Below are 17755 nucleotides of genomic sequence, written 5' to 3'. Positions count from 1 at the left end.
AGCAGTGAGCTAACTTGTGGTTATAAACCAAGATGAGACTCCTAACTCTAAGATTAGGAGGCCCTGACACTATAGAAGCATCAGAAACACCCATGCTGTTACACGGTTTAATCTCTGCAACAAAACAAAAAATCCTACACTAGCACTATATAAATCTTTACTTATCAGGAAGAAATACGATTTTACTACATTAGAATATGAAAGACAGAGATGGAGTAAAGAGCTAGGAGTATAGATAACAAATGATGTACGGGAGACAAGTATAAAATCAATAGAAAAAGCCTCTATGGATTTAAGGCTTAGACTTATTCAACAGAAGATAGTATTTAGAGTCAACTGGACTCCAGCAAGATTATATTAGAAGAAAATAACAAGTGCAGATAATTGCTGGAGCTGTGGGAGTAGAAATGCGAGCTTCATACGTATGTTGATTAACCGCCCGACGATCAGACCATTCTGGAGCAAGGTGAGGGTATTTATAGCAAACGTAATAAAAAGAAACTGTTATTTAGGGGAACCGAATTTAATTCTAAAATATATTCCGGAAACTTGGAAGATCTTGAGGGGCCAAAAAAAGTGGTGGTTTTGCGCTATATTAGAAGCAAAAAAAAAACTTGTTTTGATGAATTGGAAGAGTCGCAAAAAGATTCCACTGAGCACATGGATTGATAATATGGATAGATTAGCTACGTACAAAAGAGTTGCTTGCCGACGCAAAATAAGAATGGATAAATACAAAGAAATTTGGAACGAATATCTAAGTGACAAGGTGGGTGACAGTGGGAAATAGAGGGGAGAGAGAGTGGTGATAAACAAGGAGTAGGCATAGGGATATTACTGTATCTAAATTTGTGTTATTATTGTTATTATAGTTTGTTGTTGTACGTGTCTTTTTAGTCTGGTGTTTGTACTGACTGGAAAAAGTGAATGAATGAATGAATAAATAAATAAATAAATAAATACAACAACTTAGCAGTGGCAAAACACACTTGTAAAATCTGATTGATCCCTTAAGTCCATACTTCACCTGGAATGATCCGATGCAGAGCTCCAGGGAGAGGCGAACCCCCACGTTGGCGTAATCGGGAAGAAAATTGAAGATGATGTAATGCGTCCCAAACAGAGGAATGAGGAGCAGAGTCGACTTACAGAGGCGTCTGGGTTTGGGAGGAGAAATCGGGAGAAAAACACGGTCATGACACCCTGGCTTACAGAAAACGGGCACAAGATGGCACTCCCAGCATCTCAGTTGATCTAAAGTGACAGTCAGGGCCCACTGGAACTGGCAAAGCAGAAAATGAGGGAAGCCGCCAAATGGTGGAATTTGAGCCAATAGAAGAGAGAGCAAATGGATCCTAGCTTTGTCCCCACCACCTATCTGTTGATGGAAGGCAGCGCTAATGAAATATACTCGGAGTCGAGAGTGGATTTCATGCTCTTTATTCAGCTCATAGTGGTGAGGAATGGAAGTTCCCCCAGAATGTCTGCTTTATATACATTATTTACACAATGGGCCCCACGTGATTGGAGATTCCAGGATTTTCCTGTAGGCCAATCAGGTTGCGGATTCACTTCCACCTGGAGCTGGGTTGGGTGGCTCCTGTGGACCAATCAGACTGCTGCATTCTGGGTCCTATTGTTCTAGGACCAATCAGACTGCTGCATTCTGAATGCTATTGTTCTAGGACCAATCAGACTGCTGCATTTTGGATCCTATTCAACTCAGTACATAACAGCTAACAAGGAGGTGCAGCCATTGGCACCTCCTGTGCTGGTTGCAAGTAAAGAGGCAGGTGGGTGTGACGTTAACATATGAGAGTGCTGGAGGTGAAATAGTTAAACAGGTTACCCAATCAGAACCCAGGGGGTGGAGTCAGAGGGACTATAAAACCGGCTCTGGGAGGGGCGAAGTGGGGAGTTCGTTGGGAGTTGGGTGGTTGGTTGGAGTGGGAATGAATTGGGATAGAGTCTGTGGGTAGGCTGAGTGAGTGTAGCGAAATAAGCTGAGTCAGGAACAGTTAGGGGCTAGGAAGACAGGTAAATCTCTGAGAGGTGGTTTAGTGAGTGAGAGCAGGTAGCGGAAGTTATAGGTCTGGATAGGCACCCCATGATGGTAATTGACCAATACCATTTATGAAACCACACGCTTGTTAAACTGCAATAAATAAACAGAGGTTTATGTTCCAATTTAACCCTGATTGGACTCAGTATTGTACCAGGTAGGGCCTGGGTGGTGGCAGCGAGAAATAAAGTGGTGGTACAGGGATAAAGAGACGGTGAAACGTCTGGGGACCTTATGTGATCGCCACAGTGGGGACTGGCTGAATTTGGTGGATCAGTGCCCCATTCCCTCATACTCTGTGGCCAGGAATCCTGTACATTTGCTAAAGGAACTCCATTTCATCCTAAGCTTTCTACCACTCAGGCAGAGGGAGAGGTCTGGAAAAGGACCACACTATTGGCCGAGAGACTAGAAACATTTGGCTTCTCCTCTCCTCGAACTGTTTATGCTCCAGTTTTATTACTAAGAACTAAGTGCCAGGGTTTGCTTGCTTTTCCTCCTCCCTCCTCCTCCCTTTTTTCCTTTTGTGCTGTGCCTCTTAGATCACAAGCCTGGGAGCAGACACTGCCTCATTACTGAAATGTACAAGCCATTCTAGGAGCCTTTTTAGCCAAAGAGTAGGGTTGTTGTTTTTAATGCCGGAAATAAATAAAATAGTACATAAACAATCATTCCCATGGTGTCACACCCCACTCCAGATGTTCTAGAATTAAGGAATGAAAAAGAAACATTCCACTACCTTCACCCTATTCCAAATTCATGTGAACCTCAGATCTTTCTCTAAGCCCTCTGCTCAAAAATATGTTCACACTATGCAGCCTGCCAGCACTTCATGCTGGCTCGTTCCACTCAATTCACCTGTACTGAGATGAGTTGTTGAAACTGATTTGTCCCGGGTCCAGTTTTTTCAGCAGGATTCTGATGATGTTGATAAAAAGAATGAAGTTGACCTGTCCCAGATGTAGGGAGGAGAGAGGGGAAGAGGGAAAAAGAGAGCACAGTTAATGTTAACACAATAAAAAATTTTATTGATTGATGGATTGATTGGCCGCCCTTCACCAGATTTAAAATATAGCCTCAAAAATGTTCTGGATGGAGAAATGATCTTGAGCACTGGGGTCTGCTTTGGGGAAATGGGAGAGAATATTCTGGAAAACAAACTTGTTTCCTTTCTTTTATTTTCAGATATATTTACAGTGGTACCGCTGGATGTGAACGGGATTCATTCCAGAGCCCCGTTCGCATCCTGAAAGGAACGTAAGACGCGATTGCGCATCTGCACCTGTGCGGGTCGCGTTTGGCCACTTCATTGCATCATTTTGAGCATCTGCGCATGCGCGAGCGGCGAAACCCGGAAGTACCGTGTTCTGTTACTTCCAGGTCACCACGGAGCGCAACCTGAAAATGCTCAACCTGAAGCGTATTCATCCTGAGGTATGACTGTATTGATACTTGCCCAAAGATATACAAAAGTTCATACCCAATACAAGCACACTTTTTCTATGGGAGTTAAAAAGAAAAGAAAAAATCTCAGAAAACCCTCTTCCGAGAAGGTTTGGCTTACTCTGCAATAAACCACGACATTAACAACAACAACCAAATAACCACTAGAACCACCAGATAAAACTAAGCTGTAGGCAAGATTTAAAAAGGCCTTGATCAACAGAGACTGGGATGAAGCGTTAGCAGTCTTTGACTTTCTCTCTCTCTCTCTCTCTCTCTCTCTCTCTCCCTTAACACACACACACACACACACACACACACACAGTTATGAAAGCCAGAACATCCCACCATTCAAGTGTAAAGGTAAAAGGTAAAGGGACCCCTGACCATTAGGTCCAGTCGTGGCCGACTCTGGGGTTGCGGCGCTCATCTCGCTTTATTGGCCGAGGGAGCCAGAGTACAGCTTCCGGGTCATGTGGCCAGCATGACTAAGCCGCTTCTGGTGAACCAGAGCAGCGCACGGAAACGCCGTTTACCTTCCCGCCGGAGCGGTACCTATTTATCTACTTGCACTTTGATGTGCTTTCGAACTGTTAGGTGGGCAGGGGCAGGGATCGAGCAACAGGAGCTCACCCCGTCACGGGGATTCGAACCGCTGACCTTCTGATCGGCAAGTCCTAGGCTCTGTGGTTTAACCCACAGCACCACCCGTGTTCCCATTCAAGTGTACAAAAAGGCAAATAGGATACATACCCCAACAGAAAAGATAATGGGTCCTTTGATTAGCCACCAGTAAGGAGAACCTTGGTTTGCGTCCCAGCAACTGGAAAGAACATGCAATGGTTAATGCAAATGAATGTGCAATCTGAATATTGTATGACTGAATTATTTATCCTTCCTCTTGTGCCTCCCTCTCCATTGGTATTGGTGGAGTGGGGGGGTGGTCCTACTATTTTACAGAGACAGCTGCCTCAGGTGACAGATGCTGGCAGCAATGAAATGTGGGAAGACAGTGCTAGTATGTGCAACACAGCTGACCTGTGGCACCCTCTAAACAAGGCAGTCTTCAATTGCTTTGTCTCATTTTTGCATCACTTTACAATCTCTTTTGTTTAAAAAGTCCTCCCCAAAAATTTGCCAGCATTTTATCGTGTATTTTTAAAAACTGTTTTGCCCAAATCAGGGATGTCCCTGGAAAATAGGTACACTTGGAGGGTCTGAGACGAGAAATGCCATAAGGGACTTCCGGTGTGGTGTGGTGGTTAAGAGCGGCGGACTCGTAATCTGGGGAACCGGGTTCGCTTCCCCGCTCTTCCACATGCAGCTGCTGGGTGACCTTGGGCTAGTCACACTTCTTTGAAGTCTCTCAGCCCCACTCACCTCACAGAGTGTTTGTTGTGGGGGAGGAAGGGAAAGGAGAATGTTAGCCGCTTTGAGACTCCTTTGGGTAGTGATAAAGCGGGATATCAAATCGAAACTCTTCTTCTTCTTCTTTACCTGAGCAATAATGATCTTCCAGGCAATTTTTTTGGATTTTTGTGTGTGTTAAGCATCAGCCCAACACTAATTTGACCACTTTAAGCCTGCACATCTTGAGATACACACACACACTACAATCCAAACACAGGTCAACAGCCACCACTTGCAACGTTTGCAATAGCAGGTTGACCACCGAAAAGCAGATGAGCAACTCCAAGGTGAGTAACCATGCATGGCTCATTGATCCATTGCTTGGTGGGCCAGTATTTCTGGAAGCCTGGATTACTTTCTTGCTTCCTGTGCCTTCCCCCCGCCCTCATTTTTATGAATCTGAACACAGGACATGACTCACGAAATGTCTTCGAAATGCACCTTGACTAATATCCACAGTATGGTAAAAAACGTTGGAACACCTGTAGGATTGAAAACAGAGGACATGGTGATTTTTATGGATGCAATCAACCCCCATAATTTTCCAAAACCAACCACCTACTTGTTAAGGGGACAGATCCTTGATCTGTGTCTCTAGAGCAGGTGTGATGAACCTTTGGCTCTCCAAATGTTGCTGTACTGCAATTCCCATCATCCCTGGCCATGCTTGCTGGGGGCTGATGGGAGTTGTAGTCTAGCAACATCCAGACAGCGGTGGTGCATATGCCTGTGCTGCCCAGGGTGGGCACACTCCCGAGGGGGGGGGGCATGACATGCTCCTGACGGGGAGTGTGGTGCGGAGGGTGCCCTCCCAGGCACGGGACAGCCGCTCGGGTGCCTAGTGTTGGGATTCCATTCCACCCTTTGCTGAAGACATGGGATTGCTACATGTCACATGTCTGTTTACATTCCAGCACAGATTGCTGGCGTGAGAGGAACTTCCGCTCTGTGTGGCTTTTGTTTTCTGTCTCTTTCCAAGAAGACGGCAAGGAGAGATGCCATGTTTTCTTTGCCCTGATTTATGTATAATAAATGCGTAGTTTAGTATGTGTCTACAGCCTCAAGCCTCTTCTGTTGTGCAGTTTACACTGCTGAGTAAAGTGTGCTCAAGTCTGCAAGCTCTGCATGTTGGAGCAGAGGTTGATGGATCTCCGCAGTGGTTGGGCTGAGGGGCGACGCTCCAGCCGGGGCCGAGCCAACTGGCCTTTTTGACCCCCGATTCTGACATTGAGGTTATGGGCCCAGATCTGAGGCTTTACACTGGAGTAGGACTGCTGTTGGCTGCTGCGGCGTTCCGGGGATTTATGAGGTAATGTGCAGCGTGCACAGGATCAGAGTTCAAGGGCAAATTCCAGCCAGGCAAAAGCACTTGGGGGTGAAGCAGAGTTAGTGAGGGGAGTGGTCTGGAGAAACGTCTAGGGGCCAGACTTGGGGTGGCTTGGAGAGCAGCATTTGGCTTGCCAGCCTGAGGTCCACCACTGCTGCAAGTCCTCCTCACTTACCCCAGCCAAACAGCATGAGCCACCAGTAATATTTTCTTCCATGGGGAAAGGACGACAGCAGCAGGCAGTTGAGGTAGAGAGCTTCCACCAACAGCCACATGAAGTTAGCCATTGTGAAATATTGACAGAAAACCACCGAGATCTTGCATTCGGTCTAAAGAACACAGAAAGTGAATCTTCAATGAACACCTTCATTTGTAGGGCATTGCTTTGGTTTTTTTTGGTTGTGTGTGTGTGTCTGTTGTTATTCTTACTATTATTTCTTCGATTTGCATACTGCCCCTCATCAAAGATCTCATGGCAGCACAGAAATACAAAACAGAAACACAAAAGACATAATATGAACAAGAACAAACCAAACCCATTACCCTTCTATAGGTGCCCTGACATATTGCACAAACTACCCCTGAGTTTCAGGGGAGCTTCAGAAGGAAATTATGGAGAGGGTAGAAACATTCATTCAAATCTGAAAGCAAAGGAAAAAACCTCCAGGTATTATGGACTACAACTCCCATAATCCATGGCCATTGTCTGTGCTTGCTGGGGCTGATGGCAGTTGGAGTACATTTGGACACAGGTTCCTCACCCCAGTTCTAACAGCATCCATGTGTAGGATTTGTAGATTTGGGACATATCCGTTTCTCATTTTTCAAATTCTCCACATTTTGCAGCAATTTGTGAATTTTATTTTTAAAAGATTCGTCAGCCTAACCTTACTGTATGCTTGTGAAACATGGACCACTTATAAACGCCATCTCCAACTCCTCAAAAGATTCCATCAACGGTGTCTCCAAAAAAAAAAACACATCACTTGGGAAGACAGGCGAACTAATATCAGTGTAATAAAAGAGGCAAAGATCATCAGGGTCAAAGCAACGATTCTTCAACATCAACTTCGTTGGACTGGTCATGTTGTGTGGATGCCTGATGATCGTCTTCCAAAGCAACTACTCTATTCTGGACTTTAAAAATGGAAAGCGTAATGCTGGTGGTCAACAAAAGAGGTATAGAGACTCTATCAAGGCAAATCTTTAAAAATGTAGTATAAACACTGACAACTAGGAAACACTTGCCTGTGAACGCTCCAATTGGAGAACAGCCTTTACCAAAGGTGTCACATGCTTTGAAGACACTCGAACTCAGGACGAAAGGGAGAAACTTGCTAAGAGGAAGGCACGCTTGGCAAATCGACACCGTGATCAACTCCCACCCGGAAACCAATGTCCCCACTGTGGAAGGACGTGTGGAACCAGAATTGGCCTCCACAGTCACTTACAGACTCATTGTTAAAACCGTGTTTATGGAAGACAATCTTACTGGGCTACAAGTGATCACCAAAAAAGAAGAAGAGTGCAATTTTCTTTCACCAATGCACACGTTTCCACAAGTAGTTTCCCCTAATATAATGCATTTTGTATGTTATTTTTACGAATAAGTTCCTTTTTTATGTTTGCTTCCTCCCAGTGCTATTTTTCTAGATAAAGAAGTTCCAGAACTCACCATGAACGCCTCCCTTGTTTTCTTAGAACGGCAATGGTGCCCAACCTGAGAGGTGCTGGAACAGAGTTCTGGTGAGTTCCAGCTGAAAAAAAGCCTTACTTCCCCTGATATGTGCATTTTTGTAAACGTTGTTTGCAGTTGGAGGCAAGAAAGCTTCCAAATTTGCTGGAAACCAAAAGAGGTGAGGGCTGCTTGTGGGTTTCCACAGGCATCTGGTGAGCACAGGATGCTGGACTAAATGGACCGCTGGCCTCATCCTCCAGGCTCTTATGTTCTTATGTTTGGAGAACTACACCACAAAATTCAGATAAGTGTGAATTTTGAAAACTAGCTGTATTTCGGTTTGCATTTTATCATCATTATCGTTATTATTAAATTTATACTCCAACCTTTTCCCTCAAGTTAGTTTACAGATTAAAAAATGAAAACAGCTAAAAACAAAATGTTTTGGAAAATTCTGATTTGATAGATTCAGCATTAAATGAGTGTTGAGTTGCTCTTTTCCTCCCATCCCTCTCAGGGACTTGTTATACCCAGAGAAGTGGTGGTGAGTCAGGGACATTCAGACTCGGCAACCAATTCATGAAATTGAGCTGCTGTGTTCCTAAGGCCTGACACCCAGCCATGGCTGTGAAGATTGTATTCTTGTTAATAAAAAGTTAACTCCGACTTTGAATGGTGTGATTTACTGCTGGCTCACTTTGTGACAGACTCTGTCTCCAGCTGAAAGCAGAATGCCAGATTACACGAAGCTTTGTTCTGCTAGAACCAGGCAGTTGGTGTGCCCCCCCTTTAAGTTCTTCAGAAGGTTCCCAGGCTACAATTTGTGCTTTAGGAGGAGCAGCAAGCAGAAGAAAGCAGCCCTGGTACCCTTGTGGCCATGACACACACAGATGAAAACCAGAGATAGAAGCAAGTCACACTTTTTTTACACCTTACCGTGGAAAAGCTACAATAATCAACATCTTCTGTTTTGAAAAGAACCTCATCCTTGACGAAGACGGCAATGGTCTTCAGGATGAAGGTGAAAAAGAGATGGACATGGATGTAGTTTCTGGGGCAACGGAGCCTCCTGCAGGAGCAGAACATGGAACCATAAGAGGCTGAGAGCAGAAGCTAAGAGACCGTCAGTGTCAATCCTACTTAAGTAGTAGTAATAGTCGTCATCATCAAAATTTTATTATTTATACCCAGACATTCTGGCTGGCTTCCAATGCATATAAAAACACCAAACATTAAAAAACTTCCTGATACAGGGCTGCCTTCAGATCTCTTCTAAAATGTATGTAGCTCCTTGACATCTGATGAGAGGGTGTTCCACAGGGCGGGCACCACCACCGAGAAGGTCGTCTGCCTGGTTCCCTGTAACTTCACTTCTCACAGTGAGGGAACCGCCAGAAGGCCCTCGGAGCTGGACCTCAGTGTCCGGGCAGGACAAGGGGGTGGGGACGGTCCTTCAAGTATACTGGGACAGAGACCATTCAGAGTTTTAAAGGTCAGCGTCAACACTTTGCTCGGAAGCATACTGGGAACCAATGTAGATCCTTTAGGACTGGTGTTATATGGTTCTGACAGCCACTTGCTGTCACCAGTCTAGTTGATGTGATAAAAGATAGCTCAGTGTTCAGGCAGAAATGGAATCCCTTTGGAGGAAGGGGTTCTCCTAAAGTCATATACCTCTCGTGATTCACCCCTCCCTCAGCACAGCATGCTACCTGTCAGGTTCCCATGAACATACCTGAATGTGATGAGGACCATGATGGCCATAGCAAGGGAGGTGGTGGAGATACTGTAGCCCACAGTGTAGATGGTTTTGACGGTTGTCAGGTAGGCATGCTGAAATGGAAGGAGAACAAGGGCATCAACAGGATGAATCTTATTACAGAAAAGTATTGGATAGCCGTTACCAGACGAACCCAAAATATTGAACCATTTGAAAGATGCCGTACTAGAGGAGGACTTGGCAGTAACGCTGAACTATCTCCTGCAAAATAAAAATGGCTAAATCATGGGGGGGGGGGGAGAGAGCCACCAGCAGCAGCCCCAGTCTCAGAATGGTTTGAAAGAATATGGGATATTGTAAAGTCAATTGAATACATGTCCTACAATAGAGCAACGAATGTACAAAGAAAGAGATTCTTGCAAAGAGGGGCACCATGGGTTATGATCTGGGAGGATAAATGCCCTGTGGTCTGTTATGCAATGGTCTGAGAACCTCACTGGCCTGGCTGCATTTGAACGTCAGTTTCATGTGGATATCTGGACATCTGGAGGCCATACGTTAACTTATATGTTTGACTTAAAGTATATGTATTGGTAGTGTGCGGGTGGCACTGTGGTTTAAACCACTGAGCCTCTTGGGCTTGCTGATCGGAAGGTCGGTGGTTCGAATCCATGCAGTAGGGTGAGCTCCCATTGCTCTGTCCCAGCTCCTGCCAACCTAGCAGTTCGAAAGCACACCAGTGCAAGTAGATAAATGGATACTGCTGCGGCGGGAAGGTAAACGACATTTCCATGCGCTCTGGATTCTGTCACGGTGTCCCATTTGTGCCAGAAGTGGTTTAGTCATGCTGGCCACATGACCCAGAAAGGTGTCTGTGGACAAACACCAGATCCCTCGGCCTGAAAAGCGAGATGAGCGCCACACCCCATAGTTGCCTTTGACTGGACTTAATCGTCCAGGGGTCCTTTACCTTTACTTACAAGTATTGGTGGCTTCTGTGCCCACTGATGGTGGGGTTTTGTTATTTCTTATTTGTTTAATGCATTTCTATTCAACTCTTAAGCCAGGAAGGTTCCCACAGTGACTTCCATACATCCAATTAAAGCAGGATTGTCCCTGCCCACAGGCTTACAATCAGAAGAAACACAACACACTGGTTTCCCAGGGTAAGAGGCTGGGAGGAGAAAGGAAAAATACCAGGTGAGAGCTGGGAGGAGCAAAGTAAGAATTACTTTGAAGAGACGACTCCATATTGGACTTATTTTGTTTGAATTTTCGTAACCGCTATTTTATTGTATTATGGAAAACTTTAATAAAAATTGAATTACCAAAGGAACATGATAACACAAGGGGAAAGAGGAACGGGAGTGGTGGTGAATGAAAACCCAGGCACCAATTCTTAAACAGTTATTATTAGTACTATCTGTAAATTATTTCTCTCCCTCTCTCTCTCTCTCTCTCTCTCTCTCACACACACACACACACACACACTTCTTTCCCCTTCTCTTTCTTTTTGCGAACTTTGTAAGTATTTTCTTTTTAAGAAAGAAAATATATGCTTTTAAATAACTAGCAATTCTCTGTGGGCTTTAGCTACTGTTCCAAAACACTATCCGCTTCCCGTTGAATTGAAATATTGCAAATAGAAAGCAGGTTTGACGCTTAATGGTCAATTATAAGCAAATGGCAGACAACAATAACACGTGTGAGCCACAACAATAATTCAGATTTCCATTCTACTGCTTGGAATAAGATGTGCACTTTTGAACAGGGAACACAGTGTGCCTTTCAGACCACTGTGGATAATCTTTCCTTTGTGGTTGTTTGTTTGTTTACTGCCGCCATCCCACTCTTTGGCCCCGGAGGGTTGCCAGCAAACAATTAAATACTGAAACTACTAGGTTAAAAAAAAAGCAAAAACAACAACCCACATGAACAGAGCATATAATTATAAAATAGTGGAACGGTAAAAACAAATACCATAGGATCATAGAATTGTAGAGTTGGACGGGACCATGAGGGTCATTGAATCAAACTCCTGCAATGCAGGAATCTTTTGCCCAACGTGGGGCTTGAACCCACAATTCTCATGCTATAAATAACTGAACAATCTGGGACAAGCAAGCATAATGTAATGGTTCTAGGGATTGCTTGTGCGTAAGTTGCCTTTACTCATGGCTAGGTTGCATGGCTGAACCCTTTCTGACCGGACAGCCTCTATTTCGTGGCTGCCTCAGTCGCTGGCAGAATCCGTCAGTGGGTGTTTCTTAAACCGCTTCCAACATAAAAGCTGCTTGACGCCCAGTCTCCTCCCCCGTTGCCTGCGCGAAAGCTTTCTGCACAGGGTGGGTGTGGGCAAAGGAGCACTTGTCCCCTCTCCGCTGGTCTCCTGCGAAGAGTCCTGGAGCCACCTCTCCGCTTCCTCTATCTCCTCCCCTTCTCCACTGGTGTTACGCTGATTTCCTTCCCCAGCGGATGGGCTATCCCTCCTCCTACTGGGGCCCTCTCCACCATCATCCGGGAGCCCTCTCACTGCCTCCCGCTCCGATGGCAGTTCCCTGACACATAAGCTCCTGAAATTCTTCAGGTATAGATTCCAACAAATCTTCAGAAATATTGTGTGCTCTACAGTGAACAACCAAACGGTTTTGAACCTCAGCATCCCTCCCTGCAGCCTGCTTCGAAAACAGCAATTATTAGAGATAGTTTTTTAGTCTTTGAAACCTCAGAGGAGGCAGGAACACCACTGAGCTCATAACCTAGAAGCCTTGGAGCCAACCCTCTCAGCATCAGCAAGCGCCAGGGGGTCCCCAAGAGGGTTGCTAGGCAACAGGGCTTTCCTTCCCAAACAGAGATCTGCCACTATTAGCAAATGTGTAGCAGTGGGCCAAACCTCTGAAGAGAAGCAGGAGATTGGCAGATGAAAGATATAAAAGAAGCATGAAGACCAGTCTTCCACAGGACAGGAAACGTATGGTGCTTTGTTCCACAAAAATATAAAACATGGCTGGCGAAACCTGTGGCCCTCCAGGTGTCACAATAACCCCAGCTCATGTGGATTATGGTCAAGGATGAGAAAACCTGCAATATCTGGATGGCAACAGCTTCCCAACCCTGGTACAAAACCAAGGAAGTGGCCCAGACTTTGTGGGATGTAACGTCACTGGAGCAGTCAAATACAACATTTCCTGTTTGGCCAGAGTGGACACACAGGGGAGTGTTGCTCCAGCCAGGAGGACCTCCTGTCTCACCTGGTCTGGAGCATCCTCCCCCTGCGTGTGACTGGGTAGGTGGGCGTTACGCTGGCAGACCCTACAAAAGGGCCAGTCACACAGCCATCTTCCCTTCTTCCTTCTCTCTCTTGACTCTTCCTGGTGTTCTTATGCTGTCTGCTGGTCCTCAGCCAGCAGCACATGGGCTCATTCACCACATGAGTTGAACCCACACTCTCTTCTGTAACTACAAGCTAAAGCCTGCCTTCAGGGGTCTTGCTGTGAACTGAATGTAAGTAAACTTCTTATTACTTTTAAAAGAAGACTGTTGTGTCATTGTTGTTTTAAAGAGGGAGTTAAAGGGAGTTAAAGGAGTTAAAGGGAGTAAAAGGAGTTAAAGTTAAAGGGAAAGTTTAAGGGACGTGGGTGGCACTGTGGGTTAAACTACAGAGCCTAGGGCTTGCCGATCAGAAGGTCAGCGGTTCAAATCCCCGTGATGGGGCGAGCTCCCGTTGCTCGGTCCCTGCTCCTGCCAACCTAGCAGTTCGAAAGCACGTCAAGTGCAAGTAGACAGATAGGTACCGCTCCTGCGGGCAGGTAAACGGCATTTCCATGCACTGCTCTGGTTCTCCAGAAGTGCCTGAGTCATGCTGGCCACATGACCCAGAAGCTGTCCGCTGGCTCCCTCAGCCAATAAAGCAAGATGAGCACCACAACCCCAGAGTTGTCCGCAACTGGACCTAATGGTCAGGGGTCCCTTTACCTTAAAGGGGAAATTACAAGGAACAAATCCAATCTGTACAAGCCAGACTGGATTGCTTAACTCAAGAGATTCTAACAAATCTACCAACTAGCTTCCTGCAATGTACAGGGAATGTGCTCTGCTACTAGCTCACTAGCATGAGTGAGGAAGGATAATATTTAATCAGTATATCCTCTCCTACTATCCACAACATTCCCACGGACTTGAGGCTGGTAGAGCTGGGAATGGTTCACACCAGCAAGGCCTTTGATGTTTACAACAGAGCAGAACAGGGAGCTGTCCGCCGGTTCCCTGACACCAGTGGTGCTGAAGCTGAGTAGTAGCCCTTGTAGGGCTACTCAGAATATGTTGGGAACTTAGACCAGAGGCCTGGGCTAGGGAGAAGGCAGGGTGGTGCCATTCTAGACTCTTGAGTCAGAAGCCAAACTAAGCATCCCTTTTGAATGGTAGCAATCTAATGCCAAAGCAGTGTAGTGGCTAGATCAGGAGAGGGGGACTTATGGACCTCCATATGTACTTGGACTTCGGTTCTCAACAGGCCTAGCTGGCATGCCCAGTAGTCAGGGATGATGGGAGTCCAACAGCATTGGGAGAGCTTCAAAGTCACACTCAACTATGAACCTAAGCCAATTTCTCTCTCTCTCTCTGTCAAACTATGTACAGTGGTACCTTGGGTTAAGTACTTAATTCATTCTGGAGGTCTGTTCTTAACCTGAAACTGTTCTTAACCTGAAGCACCACTTTAGCTAATGAGGCCTCCTGCCGCTGCTGCCACTGCACCGCCGGAGCATGATTTCTGTTCTCATCCTGAAGCAAAGTTCTTAACCTGAAGCACTATTTCTGGGTTAGCGGAGTCTGTAACCTGAAGCGTATGTAACCTGAAGCATATGTAACCCGAGGTATCGAACCCTATTCTGAATTTCTTGGAAGAAATGGGGGGATGTAAGACGCCTTCATGGATCACTGCCTTGTCATGGCGAAGGGGCTTGGATAACTCCAAGACACTATGAGCTATGCCGTGCAGGGCCACCCAAGACAGGCAGGTCATAGCCAAGAGTTTAGACTAAATGTGATCCACCTGCAGAAGGAACTGGCAAACCACTCCAGTATTTTGCCAAGAAAACTCCATGGACATAAAAAAGAAGCTTTGAGAAGAAAGCGGGAGTTTTCAAGGCAAGCTGTGGTTCATGTTGTCACGGAGAGACGAACAAGACTAAGATGACTAAACAACAACAAAGAAATACGTTAAGTGTGGTACCCAAATAGTAGGAGGAAGAGTCCTTCCCTGACTTGAAAGGTGTGCCAGTCGAAGAGATTGTGATGGCCTGGGACTTGGGTTCGGACTCAGAACCAGAGGAGACTCAGTCTGCACCAGATCCTTTGCCTCAGGCATCATCTGAACCAAGTCTGGGGCCTGATCCTGAAGAGTCCCAGTCTGCACAGGTTCCCCTGCGACAAACACCAGCTGGGCCAAGTCAGGGGCCTGAGCCTGCCCTGTCTCCAGATGCAGGGATTACCTCCAGCTGCGCCATCACTTACAGCTGCTCCACTACCAGTTGGGTCAGGGGAGGCTGAGGCAGCCTCTGGGTCTAGTAACCCACCAGCATCTCCCGAGCTGCAGAGACTAAGCTCTGAGAGAAGGAGAGACCCGAGTACTCGCAGGAGGAGTGCTCGCCTTCGGGTGAAACAGGGAGGTGAGTCGCCGGGGGATCAGGACCAGCCGCTACCCAGACAAAGATAAAAGGCTGTCGGACCCCGCCCCAGGTTGCAGGAGCAACATTGCTGTATGCTAGATCCTGCCTGAGATCCTGTACCTGTCCTTGCCTGGTTTCCTGCCTCGTGTCCTGCCTTGGCCCTGTCTGACTGACTCCAAGTGGAACCTCTGGATTCTGGTCCGGTCCTGGACCGCGTTTCACGGGTTACCCCCAGGGCCAGCACAGAGATCCCCTATCAGCAAAAAAACTTGAACTGCAGAGTTAATTCAATGCCAACTTTTTGAGGCACCATTCCTTGCCATCCATCATGCTCTGCCTAATCGCAGGAAGCATTGATCTCCTGAAGAAGTTGCCCCCTTCCACCTCGCCTTCCCCCTGCCTCCCAAATACCAGGGAGTATCATTCTGAGGTACTTATTCAGCTCTACCCACCTCAGAAAGAGTAACCTCATCTTCCACTGGACATGCTGTGGAATAGGGAGGAAATGGTTCGGACCAGCCCTGAGCCGTGCAGCTTCTTTTCACTGAGCCTGTGAACAACAAGGGGGAAAGAAGTCAGAAATGTAAGATGAATTTATTATTTCAGTCACAGACCAGTTCCAGCTCACATACAATATCAAGGAAGTCATAAAACACAATAGGGATACATCTGAATTTGCAATTGGGTATAACAGGGACAAGACAGATATAGCAGCAGTTAAAAATATATGTTAAATCTTAATCACTAAAATATAACCTAAAAATTTTCATTTAAGGCCTTAAGTCAATCAATCAATCAATCAGTTTATTACAGTCATAGACCAGCAGTCAGAGAATAGAATATTAAGTGGATAAAAAAAACAAAAACTGATAATTAAAACAGATAAAATCTAAAAACAAATAAAACATTCAGTAAAAACAACTGTAAGAGCATAAGAACTAAAAGACTCACAGTTAAAACAACTGTAAGAGGCGGCAGAGTAGAAGCCTCTGAAATAGAGGGCATTCACAGTATTACAAACTGATATGCAAATATGGTTAAAACAGACAATTAAAACAATGTACAACAATAAATTTAGACACACTGTGCAACAATAAACTATCCCAGGGAGTTGACTCAGAGTCACCCATGGAACCGGGTTTGGGGATTTTCATGCCGGACTATTTTGAGTTGGGCGATGGTCTGCGTCTACAGATTTGCACACATAATCTGGCGACCATCCAGGTCTTCTTCTGATCTTTGCCTAACAGCAAAAGGTCAAATTTTTGCTTTTGCGGGAGGTCGGCTAGCCTCACCAGCAGGGGATCAATGAACTTACTGCGTGCCTCTTCGTAAAAGGGACATTTAAAGAACAAGTGTTCTGGGCTTCCTATCTCTCCCAATGGACAGGTGCAAAGTCTCTGGGCATAGGGGACTTTTCTGAAGGTTCCATCCAGGACCGGCGAGGGAAGAGCTGCGCTTCTGGTGAGTTTAAAGGCCCTTCTTGCATTTCTAGATACAAGAAAGAAGAGATATGCTGCCGGTGCAGCTATGTATCTCTCGATTTCTCCAATTTTATAGTCGAGGCACCTTGAGCAGTCCTGTTCTCTCTCGGTATCTAATATTCTTTGCCTGACCGTGGCACACTGAGACAGTCAGTGTGGTGTAGTGGTTAAGAGCGGTGGACTCGTAATCTGGGGAACCGGGTTCGCATCTCCGCTCGTCCACATGCAGCTGCTGGTCACACTTCTTTGAAGTCTCTCAGCCTCACTCACCCCACAGAGTGTTTGTTGTGGGGGAGGAAGGGAAGGGAGAATGTTAGCCGCTTTGAGACTCCTTAAAGGGAGTGAAAGGCGGGGTATCAAATCCAAACTCCTCCTCTTCTTCTTCTTCTTCTTCTTCTTCTTCTTCTTTTGCCTGGTCCAGGCCCAGACTTAGAAGGGCTTGAGGGGCAAAACCCAGCTTCTGGAGGGTGTTCAGAACTGCAGTCTGCCAGCCTGACTGGAATTGGTCACAGAGGACCAGTGGGGCTATCCCTCAGGGGAGCAGATTCAATGTCAGCCATTTGTATATTGATGTTAAGCAAATGCTAGCCTCCACTCTCATCCAACTGAAAATGGCCAAAACCCCAGGCTCAGACAGCATTGTGCCAGAAATGATTTAAGGCCTTAGTCATTATGGTAGCACAGCTTGTTCCCTAAGTTTTATGGCAGTCGCACAGAATTTGGCCACCCTTAGCGTGATCTCTGGATCCTTGTCCTCTACCAGAGATTTTAGGCATTGAAGTTAGGACCCATTTGGAGATTTTTGTATAGCAGGGATGATAAGTGCCAAGCGTATATCCCCATAGAAATGACAGTGTAACAAGGCATGAGAGACAGTTTCTTCCTCCATCAAGCCGGACTGACTGAACCCAAAGGGTGCTCATCAATGGTTCCTCTTCATCCTGGAGAAGAGTGACTAGTGG

The 17755-nt window shown here is 46.0% G+C and overlaps 1 protein-coding gene across 1 annotated transcript in view; it reads right to left on the bottom strand.

Annotated features, from left to right (window-relative positions):
• The window catches only part of GHRHR (growth hormone releasing hormone receptor), a 35777-nt gene that overhangs the window by 6453 nt on the left and 11569 nt on the right, over positions 1-17755 (bottom strand). The window contains exons 4-11 of the mRNA XM_083406567.1: positions 15762-15859; positions 9656-9753; positions 8857-8989; positions 6418-6571; positions 5337-5397; positions 4259-4328; positions 2921-3012; positions 1028-1157 (exon numbers count right to left, since the gene is read on the bottom strand). Coding sequence (XP_083262693.1) covers positions 1028-1157; positions 2921-3012; positions 4259-4328; positions 5337-5397; positions 6418-6571; positions 8857-8989; positions 9656-9753; positions 15762-15859 — 836 coding nt within the window. The remainder of the gene's footprint in view (positions 1-1027; positions 1158-2920; positions 3013-4258; positions 4329-5336; positions 5398-6417; positions 6572-8856; positions 8990-9655; positions 9754-15761; positions 15860-17755) is intronic.

The sequence above is a fragment of the Podarcis tiliguerta genome (assembly GCF_965153285.1).
Source record: "Podarcis tiliguerta genome assembly, chromosome: 12".
Taxonomy (NCBI): domain Eukaryota; kingdom Metazoa; phylum Chordata; class Lepidosauria; order Squamata; family Lacertidae; genus Podarcis; species Podarcis tiliguerta.
The sequence above is the reverse complement of the archived record's forward strand: the minus strand, read 5'-3'. Positions and strand labels throughout refer to the sequence as shown.